The sequence below is a fragment of the Rhinoraja longicauda genome, chromosome 16 (assembly GCF_053455715.1).
Source record: "Rhinoraja longicauda isolate Sanriku21f chromosome 16, sRhiLon1.1, whole genome shotgun sequence".
NCBI classification, from domain to species: Eukaryota; Metazoa; Chordata; class Chondrichthyes; order Rajiformes; family Arhynchobatidae; genus Rhinoraja; species Rhinoraja longicauda.
The window spans coordinates 35,642,751-35,662,127 of NC_135968.1; the positions used below are offsets into that span (position 1 = coordinate 35,642,751).

General features: G+C 40.4%; 1 protein-coding gene across 3 annotated transcripts in view; it reads left to right on the forward strand.

Moving 5' to 3' along the window:
• Window positions 1–19,377, forward strand: part of dock1 (dedicator of cytokinesis 1) — a 404,255-nt gene that overhangs the window by 300,476 nt on the left and 84,402 nt on the right. For 2 of the 3 annotated variants that reach the window (XM_078413630.1, XM_078413628.1), the window contains exons 38-40: window positions 2,800–2,919; window positions 8,324–8,413; window positions 8,493–8,597. In XM_078413630.1, coding sequence (XP_078269756.1) covers window positions 2,800–2,919; window positions 8,324–8,413; window positions 8,493–8,597 — 315 coding nt within the window. The remainder of the gene's footprint in view (window positions 1–2,799; window positions 2,920–8,323; window positions 8,414–8,492; window positions 8,598–19,377) is intronic. The other variant, XM_078413629.1, reaches the window with a different exon arrangement.

A 19,377-nucleotide genomic window follows, 5' to 3' on the forward strand; every position in this document is an offset into this window, starting at 1 on the left:
TAACATGTAGGATAGTGCTAGTCGACCGAGTGATTGCTGGTATGCGCAGGTTCAGTAGGCAGATGGACCTGTTTCCGTGCTGTATGTCAAAGGTAAAGTCCCATGGAAATCAATTTACCCATCACTTATAGAATGTAGAAAAGTACAGCACAGGATGAGACCCTTTGGTCCACAATTTCTCTGCCAAACATAATGCCAAGACCAACTCTTATCTGACAGCAGTCAACCCTTATCCCTCCATTTCCTGCATATCCACATGCCTATCCAACGTATCTTAAATGCCATGATGGTATCTGCCTCCACCACCATCCCTGGGTGTGTGTTCCTGGCACTCACCGTCTTCTGTGTGAAAAGAATTGTTCCACACATCTCCTTTAAACATTGTATATCTCATCTTAAAGCTATGCTCCCTAGTATTTCATATTTTCATCCTTGGAAACAGATTCTAACTGTCTAACCTATCTATGCTTCTCGTAATTTTATATACCTCTCTCAGGTCTTCCTTCAACCTTTAGTTTCCTCCTAATCAAGGCATCATTCTGGTAAACCTCCATTCCATCCTTTCCAAGCCCTCCACATCCTTCCTGCCCTGGGGAAACTAGAAGTACACGCAATAGCCGAAATGTGGCCTGACCGAAGTCCTATAAAGCTGCATCATGACTTCCTGACTCTTAATGCAATGAAGAGTCTTCAAACAATGAAGACAAGCATACTGCAGGTGCTCCTCAGCTTACGATGGGGTTCTGTTCCGAGAAACCCATCGCAAACCGAAAATATCGTAAGTCGAAATGCATTTAATACACCTGATCGCGTGGCCGGAAGCAAGCTGCGGCTCGCTACGGGTTGCTGCCGTTTGCACCATCGCAAAGTCAAAATATCGCAAGTCGAAGCATCGTAAGCCGGGGAGCACCTGTACATGCCTTCTTTACCATTATGTACTTGTGTTGCCACTTTCAGGGGGTTCAAACAGAGAAGAGTACACTGCAGGAATGGGCCCTTTGTCCCACAGTGTTTGTGCCGAACAAGATACCTAGCCAAACAGATCTTGTCTGCCTGCACGTGATCCATATCCCTCTATTCCCTGCACTTTTATGTGCCTATTTAAAAGCTGCTAAACGCTACCATTGTATCTGCCTCAACGACCACCCCTAGCGATGCATTCCAGGCACCTACCACCCTTTGTGCGTAAAAAAAACTTGTCCCGCACATCTCCATTAAACTTTCCCCCTCTCACCCTCTAGCGTTGGACAATTCCACCCTGGGAAAAGTTTATGACTGTCTACCCTTCCTATGTCTCTCATAATTTTATATACTTCTGTCAAGTCTCCCCTCAGCCTCTGACATTCCGGAGAAAAAACAAGTAATGGACTTGGACCCCAAGGTCATTCTGTACATCACTTTTGTTAAGTGTCTTGCCTTTAAATATATACTTTCCCCTCACCTGTCAGGCTTTATCCCATCTCAAACTCTCTTTTACAACATTCTCCTCCCTATTCCAATCAGTCTGAAGAAGATTCCCGACCCGAAATGTTATCTGTCCATTTCACTCCACAGACGCTTCCAGGGTTTTTTTTTGCTCAAGATTCCAGCATTTGCAGTTCATTGTGTCTCAATTTAATCCAGTTGGCTAGCTCACTCTGATTTGTTCAAAACCTTTGGACCGGCCAACCATATAGATCTTGTCAAAGGCTCTGTTACAGTCTATGTAAACAATATCAACTGCTCTGCCCTTGTGAATCCTCTAGGTCACCTTCTCAACAACAAACTCAATCACATTTATGAGACATGATTTCCCATGCGCAAAGCCAAGCTGACTGTCCCTAATAAGTCCTTCTCTTTCTAAATGCAAATAAATCATGTCTCTCAGAAACCCTTCCAATAACTTTCCCACCACTGATGTAAAGTATACTGACCTGCATTTCCCTAGCTTGCAGCCCAGGTTAAATAAAGGCACAACATTATCTATCCTTTAGACTTCCAACACCTTACCCACACCTAACAAAGATACAAAAGTCCTTTACAGGGCATCAAAAATTATGTCCTGTGTATCCCACAATGTCCTAGGATACGCCTGGTCTGACACTGAATTGACCCACCTTTATATGCTTCAAGACTGACAACACGTGATCTTTTGAAATTACCTGATAATTCAGGATATCACCGTCATGTTTCCTGATAGTGTAAGAAAATAACTGCAGATGCTTGTACAAATCGAAGGTATTTATTCACAAAATGCTGGAGTAACTCAGCAGGTCAGGCAGCATCTCAGGAGAGAAGGAATGTCTGATGTCTGAAGAAGGGTCTCGACCCGAAACATCACCCATTCCTTCTCTCCTGAGATGCTGCCTGACCTGCTGAGTTACTCCAGCATTTTGTGAATAAATATCTTCGTCATGTTTCCTGAAATCACTAACTCCCATGTCCTTCTCCATGGTAATGGATGAGAAGTTTTCATTCAAAGTCATGCTCATCTTCTGTGGCTGCACACAGAGATTACCACACAGATCCTTAAGCAGATCTACTCTCTACCTAATTAAACGTTTGCTCTTAATATATAACCATGATATCTCATGGCTCTTTTGCCCTTCTAATTTCCTTCTTAAGTGTACTCTTACATCCAATACCTGTTCATAACTAATCTCACTGCTGTATTTTTCTTAAATTTGCATTTGTCTTCCACATATAATTTAATCTGTTGATAATGCTGTCTGGGTAGATGTTGACCAATATAGTTGTGTGTCCACGTGCACAATTATATTCAATGGTAAAATATATTCCTTTGTTGCTCATTTTTTTAAGTGGTCTGAAGAGCCATGTGCAGCTCACCTGAATCAGAGAGACGGATATCAAGCACAAACTCAAGGACAGTTGAAGGAGCAGCTCTATCAGGAAATTATTCATTACTTTGATAAAGGAAAGGTAAATTGAATTTGTAAAGCTGTATCAATATGTATAATGGAATGACAAATACATGGTTTTCAATTGTAATACTCATTGTTTGCCCAGTTTGTAGATTTAATATAATACTGCGAAGCCTCCAATTCAGTAAAATATCTGCATTTACCACAGAAAAGCTTCTAAAAAAATAATCTATTGCATAAATAATTATTTCATAACATCAGTATTTAGCAAGTTAAAGTATACCTATTACATATATATATGTGCAGAAAATTCAAAATTCTTTGCATCCCACATGCAAAAGCTGGAATTTATCTTATCGGAAACTCAATTTTGTTGCTCTGATACAATAATCCCAAAGTTGCATTTGCTGCCTTGATCTGTGCCACATGTATTGACTGGATAGTTATTAAGCTGTTTAAATATTTCAAACTACCATTATCAGAACACGCCACAAGAACAGGCCTTTTGGCCCGCTATGAGTGCGCCGAACATGATGCCAAGTTTATCTCACCTGTTCTGCCTGCACATGCAAATATATCCCTGTCTAAAAGCCTCTTAAACACCATTGTCATATCTGCTTCTACCACCACCCCTGGCAGTGCATTTCAGGCACCCATCTTTCCTCTGTGTAAAAAAAGTTGTGCAGCAGAACCCCTTTAAACTTTTCCTCCCTCTGTCCTATAGTCTGTAAAATTTCTCTACCCTGGGAGAAAGTTCCTGACTGTCTACCATAGTAGATTAGTTAAAATATGCCATAAAATTATTATAATTATCAAATATATAATAATAATAATTATTATTATTATTATAAAGATAAGCCATCTAAAACAAGAAAGACCAGGTGCTGGATATCTCAATTTAAAATAAGAAACAATTAAACAAATATTCCTAGCATTTCTTTTGCTTTTTTTTACCATCGTAATGTCAAAAAATGGATAGATTTTCACTGTAGACATGTACAAGTGATGAAAGATTGCATGCAACGGAAAACATAACGGAGTTCTTTGCAAAAGATGTTAGTAGTAATAACCCACACATAATAAAAATATTCTCATCTGAGAACCAGGTAACATTCTGTAATTGTTACATACCTTGAGCAGCATGATGTACTTAAATTTAATTTTCTCAGAAAACTAGTTTAATCCACCTCATTTCATCTGATTAAACAATAATCCCAATGGAAACAAATTTCAAGAAAATTAGCCCATTCAAGATTACATTGGTATTACATGGTCCTGTAGTCATGGAAACAATATATTCTGAAACAGAATAATTATATATGTATATATGTTTAAGTGCAATATACTTTGTTAATTAATAATATCTGCCAATTGAACGTTAAAATTGATATTATTTTAATCGGCATCCCATTGATACAAGGTTCCTTAAGCTTGGGGAACTTAACAGTTTTCTGGTTTCAAGGAGTAAAATTATGCTTAATGTAATGCTCACATTCTTCCCAAGCAATTTTGAACTGGATCAGAACAATTTTTAACTGCCTCATTTTTTGAATTGCCAACACCAATTTTTCATTGATTGCAAAATAACACTAACAATTTGTGTGTTAAAAGGTCACATTTTCTATTTTTATATACACTCTACTTACAATTAAAAAAAATCAGATGCCTAACATTCATGTGAGATTAATGTGCTTGTTAACTGTACACTGACTTTGCATATTTTAAATATTGCATTAAACCATCTGGCTCATACATTTAAGAAGTTCCTTAACAACGGGACCATGAGCTATTCATATTTATTCGTGATTTTCACTGTAACTTGGTATTAATTATAAGCTTTTCTACCTGCCTCCGCAGACACCCCAACATTTACTATTACCCTTTTATCCTTTTTTTTCCATCCACAACATTGTGACAATTCCCTTATTATTCCCCAAGCCTACATTTTATCCCTCATCCTCACTAATTCATCTGTATAAGGAAATAGCTCAGTCTTTAAACAATTATTTTGCTTTGCATTTATCATCATAGTGTGGAAATACTTATTTAAAATACTGGGAAGCCAGGGGTTTAATAAGAGTGAGGATCTTAAATAAAATATAGCAAAGGTAAAATACTGGAGATAATAATGAGATTAAATTGAAGAAATTTCCATTCATGATACTTAATATTCTCAGATTGTAAAGGTGATGGCTGCAGAAATAGTGGGTTAATTGGTTGTAAACTCTCCCAGATTCTTTGCCATTCTTGAAAGCTGTAGAATTGACTTCAATTTTACAAGGGTTGCTTGATGCCACATTTAATGATTTGCTACCTTGATGTCACCTCCAAGATTTAAACACTGTTGTCCTTACTTGGATCAAGGTGAGCATCTCTGGTAGAATGCAGAGAGAATCTTTGAGCAAGTTATTGATGAATACATGTTGCTTAATAACACTCTTTATAGTATCATCCTTCACTTTATTGACTATTGACACATGATTCATCAGGTAGTAATTGGTTAGAGTAAAACTAGTGCTTTTTGTAGACAATGTTGGATAGCTGGGTGCCTTATTGCTTTACTGGGACAATGCCGTTAATTCTAAAGCAAATATCCATTGCACTACAGCCAGCCTGATAAGATCACATTGCACAATATAGTGAGATTTGTTCCACAAAGTCTGCCGAACTTCTGACATTTACTCATGTGAATAACGCCATGGCCAAGACTCTCAAGTGAACTCAGAAGTCTAGAACCTCTGGTCAAGCTCTGCTGGCAAATTTTCTCCATTGCATACCATCTTTGCACATTGATAAAATACAATACGAGGGTGTGAACTAGCTGAATTTTCCAGCAATAAAGCTAGGAAATCTGTCTGCAAAATCATGCTACTTTTGATTAGACAAGTAGACTCCGAGGAAAAAGTAAGTTACATTTCTTTAAGCAAATGTTTTTAATCATTTTGAAATATTTTAAATTATTGCACTTCTTAAAAATTTGAACATATTTTTTTAAGTCTGTAATGTTTAATTGATATTTGATTAGCAGGTGTCACACAGCAATGGCTTTAACAAACAGCAAGGCCAAGGGGTTAGCAATGCCAACCATCAAATATATTTTCCAGATGTAGAAACAAGGATATTCTCCAGCTGATTTATGGCCCAACTTCCATGCATGACCTTATTGTCTTTGGATCATGCTTTGCTCAGCATATAGAAAGTTTGAAGTTTTCAGAACAGCGGGCCATTCTCAGCAAGTCTCATCTAATGTATATCTCTTCTAATGTATCTGGTTTTGTTAAGCCTATAAACCTGGGTGGTATCATAAGCTATAAGGAAGGTACAAGTAATGAGCAAATTGAAATTTACAGATTTCACAATGCCAGCAGGAGCAAGATCTGAGAAAATGTGACCTTATTTTATTTAGTAAGAAGTATAGAAGATCTGATTTCATTTTTAAATAGTATAAAACTTTTTAGATGTTCTTATATATAAAATTACTTTAGGCTTTACTTTAGACTTTAGAGATACAGCACAGAAACGGGCCCTTCGGCCCACCGAGTCCCCATACATTAGTACTACACTACATGCCAGGGACTATTTATAATTTCACCGAAGCCTATTAGCCCAAAAATCTGTACATCTTTGGAGTGTGGGAGGAAACCGATGCACCTGGAGAAAACCCACCTGGTCACAGGGAGGATGTACAAACTCCATATAGACAGCACCCATAGTCAGGATGGAACCCCGGGTCTCTGGCTCTGTAAGACAGCGACTCTACCCACTGTGCCACAGGTACTTTTAAGGCAAGCAAAATTACATGGTATGTTAAAATAAAGACACAAAATGCTGGAGTAACTCAGCGGGTCTGGCAGCAACGCTGGAGAACATTGATATGTGCGTTTCGGGTCAGGACCCTTCTTCACATCCAGACAGACCTTTAAGTATCCATGTCCTCCACAGACACTGCATGATCTGCTGAGTTACTCTCGGCACTTTGTGTCTTTATTGGTTACATAGCATCTGTAGTTCCTTGCGTCTACATGGTATTTTGGCCTTCGTCACAAAAGGGCATTGGAGTATAAAAGACTTGCTACAGTTGTACAGGGCTTTAGTGAAACAGAACCTGAGACACAACATTCAGGTTTGATTTCTGTACCGAAGGTAGGAAGGAAATTCATTGCAAAGGATTGATTTTTGCGAATGTGAAAGCATTCTTCCAATCTCCCAGCCTGCATTGGTGCCTTCCGAACCAAATGCCTTTTCTTTTGTTAATTAGCCCATTGCAAGTCAAGAACATATGTGAAGCAGGGTGCTTCACTGCCATAGACAGGGTGAATTGAAATCAAATTCTTTTAGGTGTAGAATGTTTTCAGAAACAGTATCCTTTTCTGGGTAGTGAAAGAAAGTGATAAACAGAATGACACAATTTTTAATTAAAGTAAAAGATTGCACTATTCCTGGGTCACATAATCTAAATCTTTGGGCAATGGGATCCTACCACTAGCCACATCTTCCCTTCTCCACCCCTTTCCACTTTATGCAGAGAAAGTTCCCTCCGTAACTCCCTAGTTAACTCGTCCCTTCCTATCCAAACCACCCTGTCCCCAGGTACTTTCCCCTGCAACTGCAGGAGATGCAACACCTGTCCCTATGCCTCCTCCCTCGACTCTGTCCAAGGTCCTCAACAGTCCTTTCAGGTGAGGCAGAGGTTCACTTGCACCTCCTCCAACCTCATCTCCTGTATCCGCTGTTCTAGGTGTGGACTCCGAAATATCGGCAGGACCAAGCGCAGGCTTGGCAATTGTCTCGCTAAACACCTCCGCTCAGTCTGCCTAGGCTTACACGATCTCCCGGTTGCTAAACACTTTAACTCCCCTTCCCATTCCGATACTGACCTTTCTGTCCTGGGCCTCGTGCACTGTCAGGGAGTCCCAAAATGGAGGAACAACACCTCATATTTTGCTTGGGCAATTTACAACCCAGCAGTATGAATATTGATTTCTCTAATTTCAAGTAACCTTTGTTTTCCTTCTCTCTCCGTCCCTCCCCCACCGTAGTTTTCTGACCTGTTTCAGTCCTAATTAATTTTGTTGATCGTATGCTTTGGTGTCATCTTCCCCTCAGCTAATAATGATCCATTCTACATTTCTTTGATCAACATCTGCTTTGATCTGTCATTTTCACACCTTACCTTTCCACATATCTCAAGTCTCCCTCTCCCCTGACTCTCAGTTTGAAGAAGGGTCTTGACCCAAACTTCACCCATTCCTTTCTCTCCAGAAATGCTGCCTGTCTCGCTGAGTTACCCCAGCATTTTGTGTCCATAATCTGAATCCTAACCAGCAGAAAGAATTGTTGGAATGGAATGTGTGGATTATATATGACTTCAAAGTTCATTAGAATTAGTACTGATTATTTATTAGTGGATAATTGTTCAGCATTAATATTTGCCTTGTATTCCATTTTTCCTTTCTTATCAGATGTGGGAAGAGGCCATTTCGTTAGGCAAAGAACTAGCAGAACAATATGAAAATGAATTGTTTGATTATGAGCAACTCAGTGAATTACTGGTAAGATATCAAAAGGCCAAATGCAAAAGATTGATAATTAATTTTGCTTGAGATGTTAATCGTTGTGCTAACTTTTCAGCAAAAACAAGCTCAATTCTATGAGAACATTGTCAGAGTTATACGAGCAAAACCAGATTACTTTGCTGTTGGATATTATGGTCAAGGTTTCCCTTCATTTATTCGGGTAAGAATGTGTTCATATTTATTTTTTAACATACAGTACATGATTAAATTTATTTAATTAAATATGAGAGATATCAAGAGTCTAGCCATATCTATCTTTCTAAAATATCAAAATTTATAAATATTATGGAAAGAAATTTGATGGGGGAGATGTATTGTGCTTTGGATAACTAACTGGAGTGTGATATCAAGAACCTCATGGGATAGAGAATACAAAAGCTTCACGATTTTCCAAGAAATTCCACCTCATCTCAGTGAATTTGTGAATTTGTTTCTAGCTATATTCTCCCATGAGACACATTTCTTCACAACATCTACCCTATCATGCTACCTCTGAAATTTTCTTTGAGATTATATCTTAGTTTTTTTTAAACTCGAGACCTCAAGCTAAATGTATTATTTTCTAAACAAGCAGCCAAAATCATATGCCTCAGTTCAAGTGTAGCTCCACCAAATGTCGGTACCATTAGACAACTTTACTCTCCATAGCGTCTTTATTTCTCAATGGAATGGATTTAGACATTGAAATACTGCTTAACAAATGGCAAAATTTGGGGGGCAGCACACTGGCGCGGCGATAGTGTTGCTGCCTTAAAGCGGCTGAGACCCGGGTTCGATCCTGACTATGGGTGCTGTCTGTACGTAGTTTGTACATTCCCAATGTGACCTCATGGGTTTTTTCCAGGTGCTCCGGTTTCCTCCCTCATTCCAAAGATGTGCTGATTTGTAGGTGAATGGGCATCTAAATTGTCCCTAGTCAGGGAGGGAGGATAGTGCTAGTGTACAGGGTGATCACTGGTCAGCGCATACTCGGTGGGCCGAAGGGCCTGTTTCCACACAGTATCTCTAAAGTAAATGAAAGTAAAATTCCTACCTACATTAGCGAACCTGCCTCCACACCCATGTAAATGCTCCCATTTAACTTTGCGACTCAAGTATCAAGACTTAGACCATCAGAGTTCACTGAGTTTAGTTAAATCCTCAGTGCTCGTGATGTTGGTCTAGGAAAGGATGCTGACTTTGATTCACTTAACCTGGAGATGAATTTGGAAGATTTGTCGGAGATAGCGTTGGTGGTATCACTTCAAGGCACACATGTACCTGCAGTAGGTACCCCATTTGTCAGAACCACACAGTAGGACAAGGATCACTGCTGTTTGTAGTCTGAGCTTGTCGAGCTAGCTTTGCATTATTGTAGTCTGAGCTTGTGCCAGGTCTGAGATCTTGTTCTTTAAACAGTCATCAGATGGCCCGAAGCTGCTCTGGTGCTCAAAGGATGAGCTTCATCATTGATTTCTGCTTTCGTAGCGAAGTAGTCCATTGTCTCCATGGTCTCATTTTAATTATTCAATGTGTAGATATTTACAAAAGGTACATTTCTTGGGCTCTCTGATCAATTCCAACTCTGAAATGTTACAGCAATGAGACATCACCTGCCCTGCAACCCTTATATTTAAAAAATCTGCAAAATTAATTGTTATTATTCACTCAATTTAAATTTGTTTTCAACTGATTAATGTATTAAAAGTTGCTTAATATTTATTTCTAACTTTCATTCTGTATCAAGCTTTTGAAAATGGCACATTTGCTTGCATTAAACACAATTAAATTTAAGTACTTGCATCTTTACGTAAACCATCACAGATATTGGAGTTGCCAAACAATTTTTCCTTTTCCCTCTGTATTAAATCCCCATGCTGATTTAATTTTTTATTTTTTCCATACTTTTAAGATTTCTCTCAGTTTAAGTTCAGACTGCACAACTACTTTCACTGTTGCACAAGGAAGATCACTTAATCTTTTTGAAAGGGAGCTGACTATATTTCATTCTCTCTTGTTGGAGAAAATATATGGCATTACTTGGATTTTTGCGTTCCGTAATACAGGATCACATTGATTGGATGCACTTACTTAATTTGCAGAGATCTCATTTCGACCTTGACAAAACCTTAGCCCAAAACCAATCAAAAGCATTGCAGTCCTCCAATTTCCCCAACCAAGTGGAATTTCACTTTCGCTGGTTCCAAATATAATGCAGCATTGCAGCACCTAGTGCCATGCATTCTAATAGCTTTCATCTTATCATCATTCTGCAGTAGTCATCAGTGCTACTTGTATTTAAGGCACCATGGCAAATCAAAGGATAGTTTTTGGATGACAAAGAGTATATGTTAATGACATAGGTTTTGAATCTTGTGCCCTGCCCTTGAATATCTAGATAACTTGTGTGAATAAATGCTAGGCGTTCATGTGAAATCTTAAAGAGCAAATCACGAGAGGAGCCTCATAATATTGAGCAAAATAAGACTCAAATTTGCTCCAGTCAGGTGCGTGCTCACCCTCATGTAGCCTCATATGAGGTGAAAGTAACTGCCCTTGACATCAAGATTACGTTTGATCAAGGAGGAAATTTTCCACTGACTAGAATTATATAACGCACAACGGAAATGGTTGGCAATCAATCATTCTTAGCCCCAGGGTATCAATGCAGAACTTCCTTAGGTCAGTGTAATAGCCTCAGCTATCTTCAGCCGCTTCATTGATGACTCTCCACACATCCTTCTCAGATGCAGAGATTTTTGCTGAAGATTGCACAAAAATTCAGTTCTGTGCCTCATTGTGGCAAGACTCACACGACATTCAAGTACCGGCTGGTACGTGGAAAGTAATATTCATGCAGGGAATGGCCTCTACCCCTTAATATTCCGAAAAAATTATAGTCATTGATTCCTCCACATTAACATTTTGGGAGTTACCATCAACCAAAGATGACGAGTGCATCGAAAATCCACCACCTGCAGTTCCATTGCTACTCACACACCTAGTCAGATTGGAAGTGCATTGCCGTTCCTTCATTTTCACTGAGTTTATATCTAAGAATTCCCTCTCCTGTGATACTGTGGGAATACTTTCACCAGATGAACTGATATGGTTCAACACTGTGACTTATGTCTATGTCATAATTCCGCAATTCAGCATGGGTAGTAGATAGTGGTCTTCTCAGTATATTTGGCAAGTTTTCCTTATCCTGCCAAGGAAAATCTTGCCAGACTACCACGGCACGTCCCTTGTCGGCGAGTTTGATTATAATGTCAGGGTTGCTGCAGAGTGTAGTCTCAGTTCACCTTTCATCGAGCTAGCTTTGCATTATTGTTAATTTGTATAGACTGCTGTCTTTCATGTAGTCTCATTTCATCTTTCATCTAGGAGTTGCAGATTAGCTTTAAGTGGTGTTGGCTTGCTTTAACTCATGTCACAAGTCAAGACCTTAGTTCAAGGGCAAAAAGCCTACAAAAAAGTATGGTTAACACCGATTACATGCAATAATCAAGTAAATGAATTGGCAGCTTGAATTTACTGTGTTACCTACATCGTAGCAATGTGCTTATCGCACAAGGCAGTTCTTGCACACAAGATTATCCAAGTTAGCAACTGTGTCTGTACAATTTGGCCATCCGTATTCAAGCAAATGTTAGCTCATTTTTCAGTGATTATTTGTAGATTAATTTTTGCCATATGATTCCAGTCATCCCAAATTTTATTTTTGCAAACTGCACTCCAAAGTTGCATACCTCTTTGAAACTAGTATGCACTTGAAGTTCAGCTAGAATGTCAGCTTCAGATTACAGAGCAGGGAAGGAGATCATTTCCAGTTTATACCATGGTCTATGTGCGAGTAATGCAGCGATCTGCAATCTTATTTTCTCAGAGCCTTGTTTCACAGATGAGGTGGTATGCTTTGGATCTTGGGCAGTTCCTTCTCTCCTCCATACTTTGCTCTTGCCATCACTCTGATATAAGTTAATCTTCATCTCATCTGTCCACAAGACTTTTTTCCAGAACTGTGGTTGCTCTTTTAAGTACTTCTTGGCAAACTGTAACCTGGCCATCCTATATTTGCGGCTAACCAGTGGTTTGCATCTTGCAGTGTAGCCTCTGTATTCTGTTCATTAAGTTTTCTGCGGACAGTGATCATTGACAAATCCACACCTGACTCCTGAAGAGTGTGTCTGATCTGTCGGACAGGTGTTTGGGGATTTTTCTTTATTATAGAGAGAATTCTGTCATCAGCTGTGGAGGTCTTCCTTGGCCTACCTGTCCTTTTGCGATTAGTAAGCTCAACCAGTGCTCTCTTTCTTCTTAATGATAGAAACATAGAAAATAGGTGCAGGAGTAGGCCATCCGGCCTTCGAGCCTGCACCGCCATTCAATATGATCATGGCTGATCATCCAGCTCAGTAACCTGTACCTGCCTTCTCTCCATACCCCCTGATCCCTTTAGCCACAAGGGCCACATCTAACTCCCTCTTAAATATAGCCAATGAACTGGCCTCAACTACCTTCTGTGGCAGAGAATTCCACAGACTCACCACTCTCTGTGTGAAGAAATGTTTTCTCATCTCGGTCCTAAAAGACTTCCCCCTTATCCTTAAGCTGTGACCCCTGGTTCTGGACTTCCCCAACATCGGGAACAATCTTCCCGCATCTAGCCTCTCCAACCCCTTAAGAATTTTATATGCTTCCATAAGATCCCCCCTCAGTCTTCTAAATTCCAGCGAGTATAAGCCTAGTCTATCCAGTCTTTCTTCATATGAAAGTCCTGCCATCCCAGGGATCAATCTGGTGAACCTTCTCTGTACTCCCTCTAAGGCTAGAATGTCTTTCCTCAGATTAGGAGACCAAAACTGTACACAATACTCCAGGTGCGGTCTCACCAAGGCCCTGTACAACTGCAGCAGAACCTCCCTACTCCTATACTCAAATCCTCTTGCTATGAATGCTAACATACCATTCGCTTTCTTCACTGCCTGCTGCAGCTGCACACTTGCTTTCAATGACTGGTGCACCATGACACCCAGGTCACGTTGCATCTCCCCTTTTCCTAATTGGCCATACTCTTACTCTGCTTTTCCTGTTCTTGCCGCCAAAGTGGATAACCTCACATTTATTCACATTATATTGCATCTGCCATGCATTTGCCACTCGCCTAATCGATCCAAGTCACTCTGCAGCCTCCTAGCATCCTCCTCGCTGCTAACACTGCCACCCAGCTTCGTGTCATCCGCAAACTTAGAGATGTTGCATTCAATTCCCTCGTCCAAATCATTAATATATATTGTAAATAACTGGGGTTCCAGCACTGAGCCTTGCGGTACCCCACTAGTTACTGCCTGCCATTCCGAAAGGGACCCGTTTATTCCTACTCTTTGCTTCCTGTCCGCCAACCAATTCTCTATCCACCTCAACACTGAACCCCCAATAACGTGTGCTTCAAACAAACCGATGTTCCAAACAATTGATTTTGGTAAGCCTAAGGTTTGACTGATGTCTTTAACAGTTTTATTCTTGTTTCTCAGTCTCATAATGGCTTCTTTGACTTTCATTGACACAACTTTGGTCCTCATGTTGATCAGCAGCATAAAAGTTTCCAAAGGTGATGGAAAGACTGGAGGAAAGACTAGGTGCTGAGAGCTCTCTTATACCCGCATTAAGGAGGCATTTAAACACACCTGAGCAATTATAAACACCTGTCCCAAACATTATGGTGCCCTGAAATGGGGGAACTATGTATAGACATTGCTGTAATTTCTACATGGTAAAACCAAAATGTATAAAAATACCCTTTAATAAAATCTGACAATGTACACTTTCACCACATGTGATTTTTTCTATTACAAATCTCAAATTGTGGAGTACAGAGGCAAATAAATAAATGATGGGTCTTTGTCCCAACCATTATGGAGGGCATTGTAGCTAACCAACAACAACCCTTTCCCCTGGTCCCCTTCCATCTGTATACCTTCCACTGACTATACATTTGGCTCCTCTATTGTCCTTAATCTCCTTATCTCACAGCCTTTTGTCTTCCCATTTCTGGCCTTTGCCCATCTGCCAATCAAGCCACCCTCACCTGTATCCACCTATCACTTTCCAGGATAGACACAAAAAGCTGGAGTAACTCAGCGGGACTCTGGGGAGTCAGGGGACTCTCGGTCGGAAGAATGGTCTCGGCCTGAAACATCACCTATTCCTTTTCTCCAGAGATGCTGTCTGACCTGCTCAGATACTCCAGCTTTTTGTGTCTACGGTTTAAATCAGCATCTGCTGTTTCTTCCTACACGTCACTTTCCAGGCATTGCCCGCACCCACCTCTCTTATCCAGCTTTCTCCCCCCCCCCCCTCTCCACTCGATCTGAAGAAATTTCCCCTCCCGAAACGTCACCTATCCATGTTCTAGAAATGCTGCCTTTGCCGTTGTGTTACTCCAGCACCTTGTGTCAGTCTCGTACAAAGTTTTGCAGATTTTCTGTTGCACAGTATTGATAAAGAACTATTGCCACCCAAAGTTGGAGCTAATAGGCATGTGAGGGAGAATAGGTAACATGGAAATACGTGAGGGATTGTGATTTTTCTGCAAACTAGTATGGACTGAATGGATCAAATTGTCACCTACATCTTGAGAAATATTAAATCTTTTTCATGGTATGGAATCATTGCACCATAATCTTTTACATTGCAATAATACATGTATTTGTTTATATATTTTTTGAGCCTAGTCCCGACCTATTTTGGTCACCCCTTTCCTCCAACGATCTGTCTGGAAGCTATTTTTCTGTTGTCAGTTCTTTCTTGGTTTCATGTTTTCAAGTATCACCTTTCTAGGCTATTCAAATATTCTCGTGTTTATGCATGCATGTCTTACATTTTTGCAAGCACTTTGTTCTAACAATATCACAGAAACCAATCTGCATTTTTTCTTATATTTCCATTATATTCATTTCTCCTACTTGTATTTTACATCTATCTCACTTCTACCCCAGACATCTTCATGCAAGATTCTTTAGGGCATGAACAATACCAAGCATAGGAGAGGGGGTAGGGAGTATTGCTTGAATTCGATGAATTCAATGTTTATAACTCACATTTATTCAAATTAAACCCTATTTACTATTTTTTCACTACCCACAGCTCCAACAGTTTTGTATCATATGCAAGGTCAGTACAGGAATGAGAAAAGGAGTTAAAATGGTTATCAACCGGAAGACCCATTGGGCAGATCTGCCAGTGTCAATGTCAGAGGCCTCTGAATCGCAGTTATAAGGACTTGTATGGTAGCTGAATCTTGCGTGTGTAAATGTCTTCATGAGTATGGGTTTGGCTTCAGAAGTAGAGCACAGAACAACTGATTTCAACTTTGGCAACTAACTAGGTAGTGAGTCCTCAGCAACCTCCTTGTCAGGTCAATAATGTGCCTTCAATCCATGAATAACGGATAATACAGCAAATTATACACCTTTACGTCAGCGGTAGGGAAGCTATTGGAGAGAATTGTTAGGTATAGGATTTACTCACATTTGGAATGGCATGGTCTTGTAGGGATTGACAAACTTAACTCTTTTTTGAGGAGGTGATGAAGATGATTGATGAGGGTAGGGGAATGGATGTTGTTTACATGAACTTAAGCAAGGCATTTAATAATGTTCTTTATGGTAGGCTGACCCAGTAAATTAAGACACATGGGATGCACAGTGACTTGGATATAAAATTGACTTGGATATAAAATTGACTTGGCCATTGAAGGCAGATGATAGTAGTGGAGGTGTGTTTCTCTGACTGGAGGTATGTGATAAGTGGTGTTCCACAGGAATCAGTGTTGGCATCTCTTTTGGCTGTGATATATAAATGATCAGGCTGATTAGTAAGTTTGCATATGATACGAAACTGATGGAGCTGTGGGTAGTGAAAAAGTAATAAATAGGGTTTAATTTGAACAAGTATGAGATGTTGCTCTGTGGGATGTCAAATGTAAAGGGAAAGTATACAGTATAGAGCTGGGCCCTTAGGAGCACTGATGCACAGACGGATTTGGGGTGCAAGCCCATAGTTCCCTGAAAGTAGCAACACAAGTAGAAGACATATGACATGTTTACCTTCATTATTCAGGCCATTGAGCTATTATAGAAGTTGGGATGCCACACTGTAGCAGTATAAAATTTGATTAGGCCATATTTGGAGTATTGTGTGCAGTTCCAGTTGCTGCATTACAGGAAGTATTTGGTGGGTTTGGAGAAGGTGCCGAAGAGGTTCACTAGGATGTTGTGTGGATTAGAGAGTATTAATGATCAGGAGGGGGAAGATAAACTTGGATAATTTTCTCTGGAATATTGAAGGCTGATGGGAGAGGAGAGGTTTATAATAATTTGTTCAAAGTTTATATAAATATTAGAGGCGTAGATAGGGTAGTTGGTCTGGGTGTTTTTCCTAGGATGGAAATGCCAAATATTAAAGTGAGAAAGGGAAAGTTTAAAGGAAATAGTTTAAAGGAAGAAAGGCAGGTTTTATTTACACAGGTAGGTGCCTGGAACATACTGCCAGGGTGGCTGGTGGATACAGATATGATAATTTAAGAGGCATTTAGACTAACAGATGAATATGCAGGGAATGGAGAGATATGGATCATATACAGGCAGGTGATGAGCTTAATTTGGTATCATGGTCTGCGCAGACAATAGGGGACAACGTGATTTTCCTGTGCTATACCGTGTGCTCTACTGTGTGCTATACCGTGTTCTATGGTGCATACAGCAAATAGATAAAGTCAGGGGGAAAATGAAATGTTCAACAAGATGGTCAAGCCAATGTGGTGAAAGAAGACTTGATGGATCAGATTGTTCTGCTTCCCATGTTTGTTACTTTTGCCTGATTAAAAGCAAGAGGAGAGAAGACTTTGATTGTTTAACATCTATCTTCTTGACAGCACCACTGAGCTATGATTATTAATGAGTCAAATGATTAAATGAATGTATTAAGGGGGAATTAAAAGTCCACAGCATTCACACCTCAACTAAAGCTTCACTGGGCAACTCACACTTGCACTTAAGCTTAAAGGGGGGGGGCTTAAAGTAAATTTCTAGACAATCTAAATCCATGTGCCCAAAGCAAGTGAGAGATAAAATAAATATGTTAACTGCAATCGATGACACAGTAGGATGTCAAATGCAACTTCCATGTGAGCAAATGTCAAGAGGAATATGGATCATCGCATTGGGAATTCTGGCATTTCAAAGGACCACAGTATGTCTGTGAACTTGATTTACTCTTGTCCACTTAAGAATTAGTGTGCAAGGTTGATTTGAAAATGATTACTCTCTTTGGTCATCCTTATAAAGAAATGGAAATTTCTTAGACAATGAAAATGACAATGACATCTCTTACTGAGATGACAACGTTGCTTATTAGAAGTAGGATGAAAGAAAGAATATGCTTTTTGTTTTCATATAAAAATCCAGGAGTTATCCAATTCTGTTCAACCTTCACAGAATGGGTGCTCATGATTTTCAAAGGGCTTGAGCACTTGTATTGATTGATTTATTCTAGTTGTTAACATCTCTATGAAGGGCAATTCAATAAATTGGCACAGTAAATTGACACACGTGGAAGCTGGAACAGAGGTGGGATCAGGGCAAACCTGACAAGTAGGTCAGTTACCCAGAACAGAAAGGTCATTATGGGGATGGGAAGAAAGTTAAAATGGTTAACAATTAGGAGAAGATAGACACAAAAAGCTGGAGTAAACCAGCGGGTCAGGCAGCATCTCTAGAGAGAAGGAATGGGTGACGTTTCGGGTCAAGACCCTGCTTCAGACTGGTTAGGGATTTGTGAAACGAGAGATATGGACGATGATGTAGGAAAATAACTGCAGATGCTGGTACAAATCAAAGGTATCACAAAATGCTGGAGTAACTCAGCGGGTCAGGCAGCAACTCTGGAGAGGTGACGTCACCCATTCCTTCTCTCCAGAGATGCTGCTTGACCTGCTGAGTTACTCCAGCATTTTGTGATACCTGAACGATGATGTAGAGAGATAAAGAACAATGGATGAAAGATATGCAAAAAAGTAACGATGATAGAGGGAACAGGCCATTGTTAGCTGTTTGTTGAGTGAAAACGAGGCCTTGGTGGACCGAGCACAGAAGTTAGGCAAAACATATAATATAAGAAAATAACTGCAGATGCTGGTACAAATGATTTATTCACAAAATGCTGGAGTAACTCAGCAGGTCAGGCAGCATCTCGGGAGAGAAGGAATGGGTGACGTTTCGGGTCGAGACCCTTCTTCAGACTGATGTCGGGGGCGGGACAAAGGAAGGATATAGGTGGAGACAGGAAGATAGAGGGAGATCTGGGAAGGAGGAGGGGAAGGGAGGGACAGAGGAGCTATCTAAAGTTGGAGAAGTCGACGTTCATACCACCGTGCTGCAAACTGCCCAGGCGAAATATGAGGTGCTGCTCCTCCAATTTCCGGCGGGCCTCACTATGGCACTGGAGGAGGCCCATGACAGAAAGGTCAGACTGGGAATGGGAGGGGGAGTTAAAGTGCTCGGCCACCGGGAGATCAGTTTGGTTAATGCGGACCGAGCGCAGGTGTTCAGCGAAGCAATCGCCGAGCCTGCGCTTGGTTTCGCCGATGTAAATAAGTTGACATCTAGAGCAGCGGATGCAATAGATGAGGTTGGAGGAGGTGCAGGTGAACCTTTGTCTCACCTGGAAAGACTGTTTGGGTCCTTGGATGGAGTTGAGGGGGGAAGTAAAGGGACAGGTGTTGCATCTCGTGCGGTTGCAGGGGAAAGTGCCCGGGGTTGGGGTGGTTTGGGTAGGAAGGGACGAGTGGACCAGGGAGTTACGGAGGGAACGGTCTCTGCGGAACGCAGAGAGGGGAGGGGATGGGAAGATATGGCCAGTGGCAAACAGTTGGACCCGCCAATGTAAAGGAGGTCAAA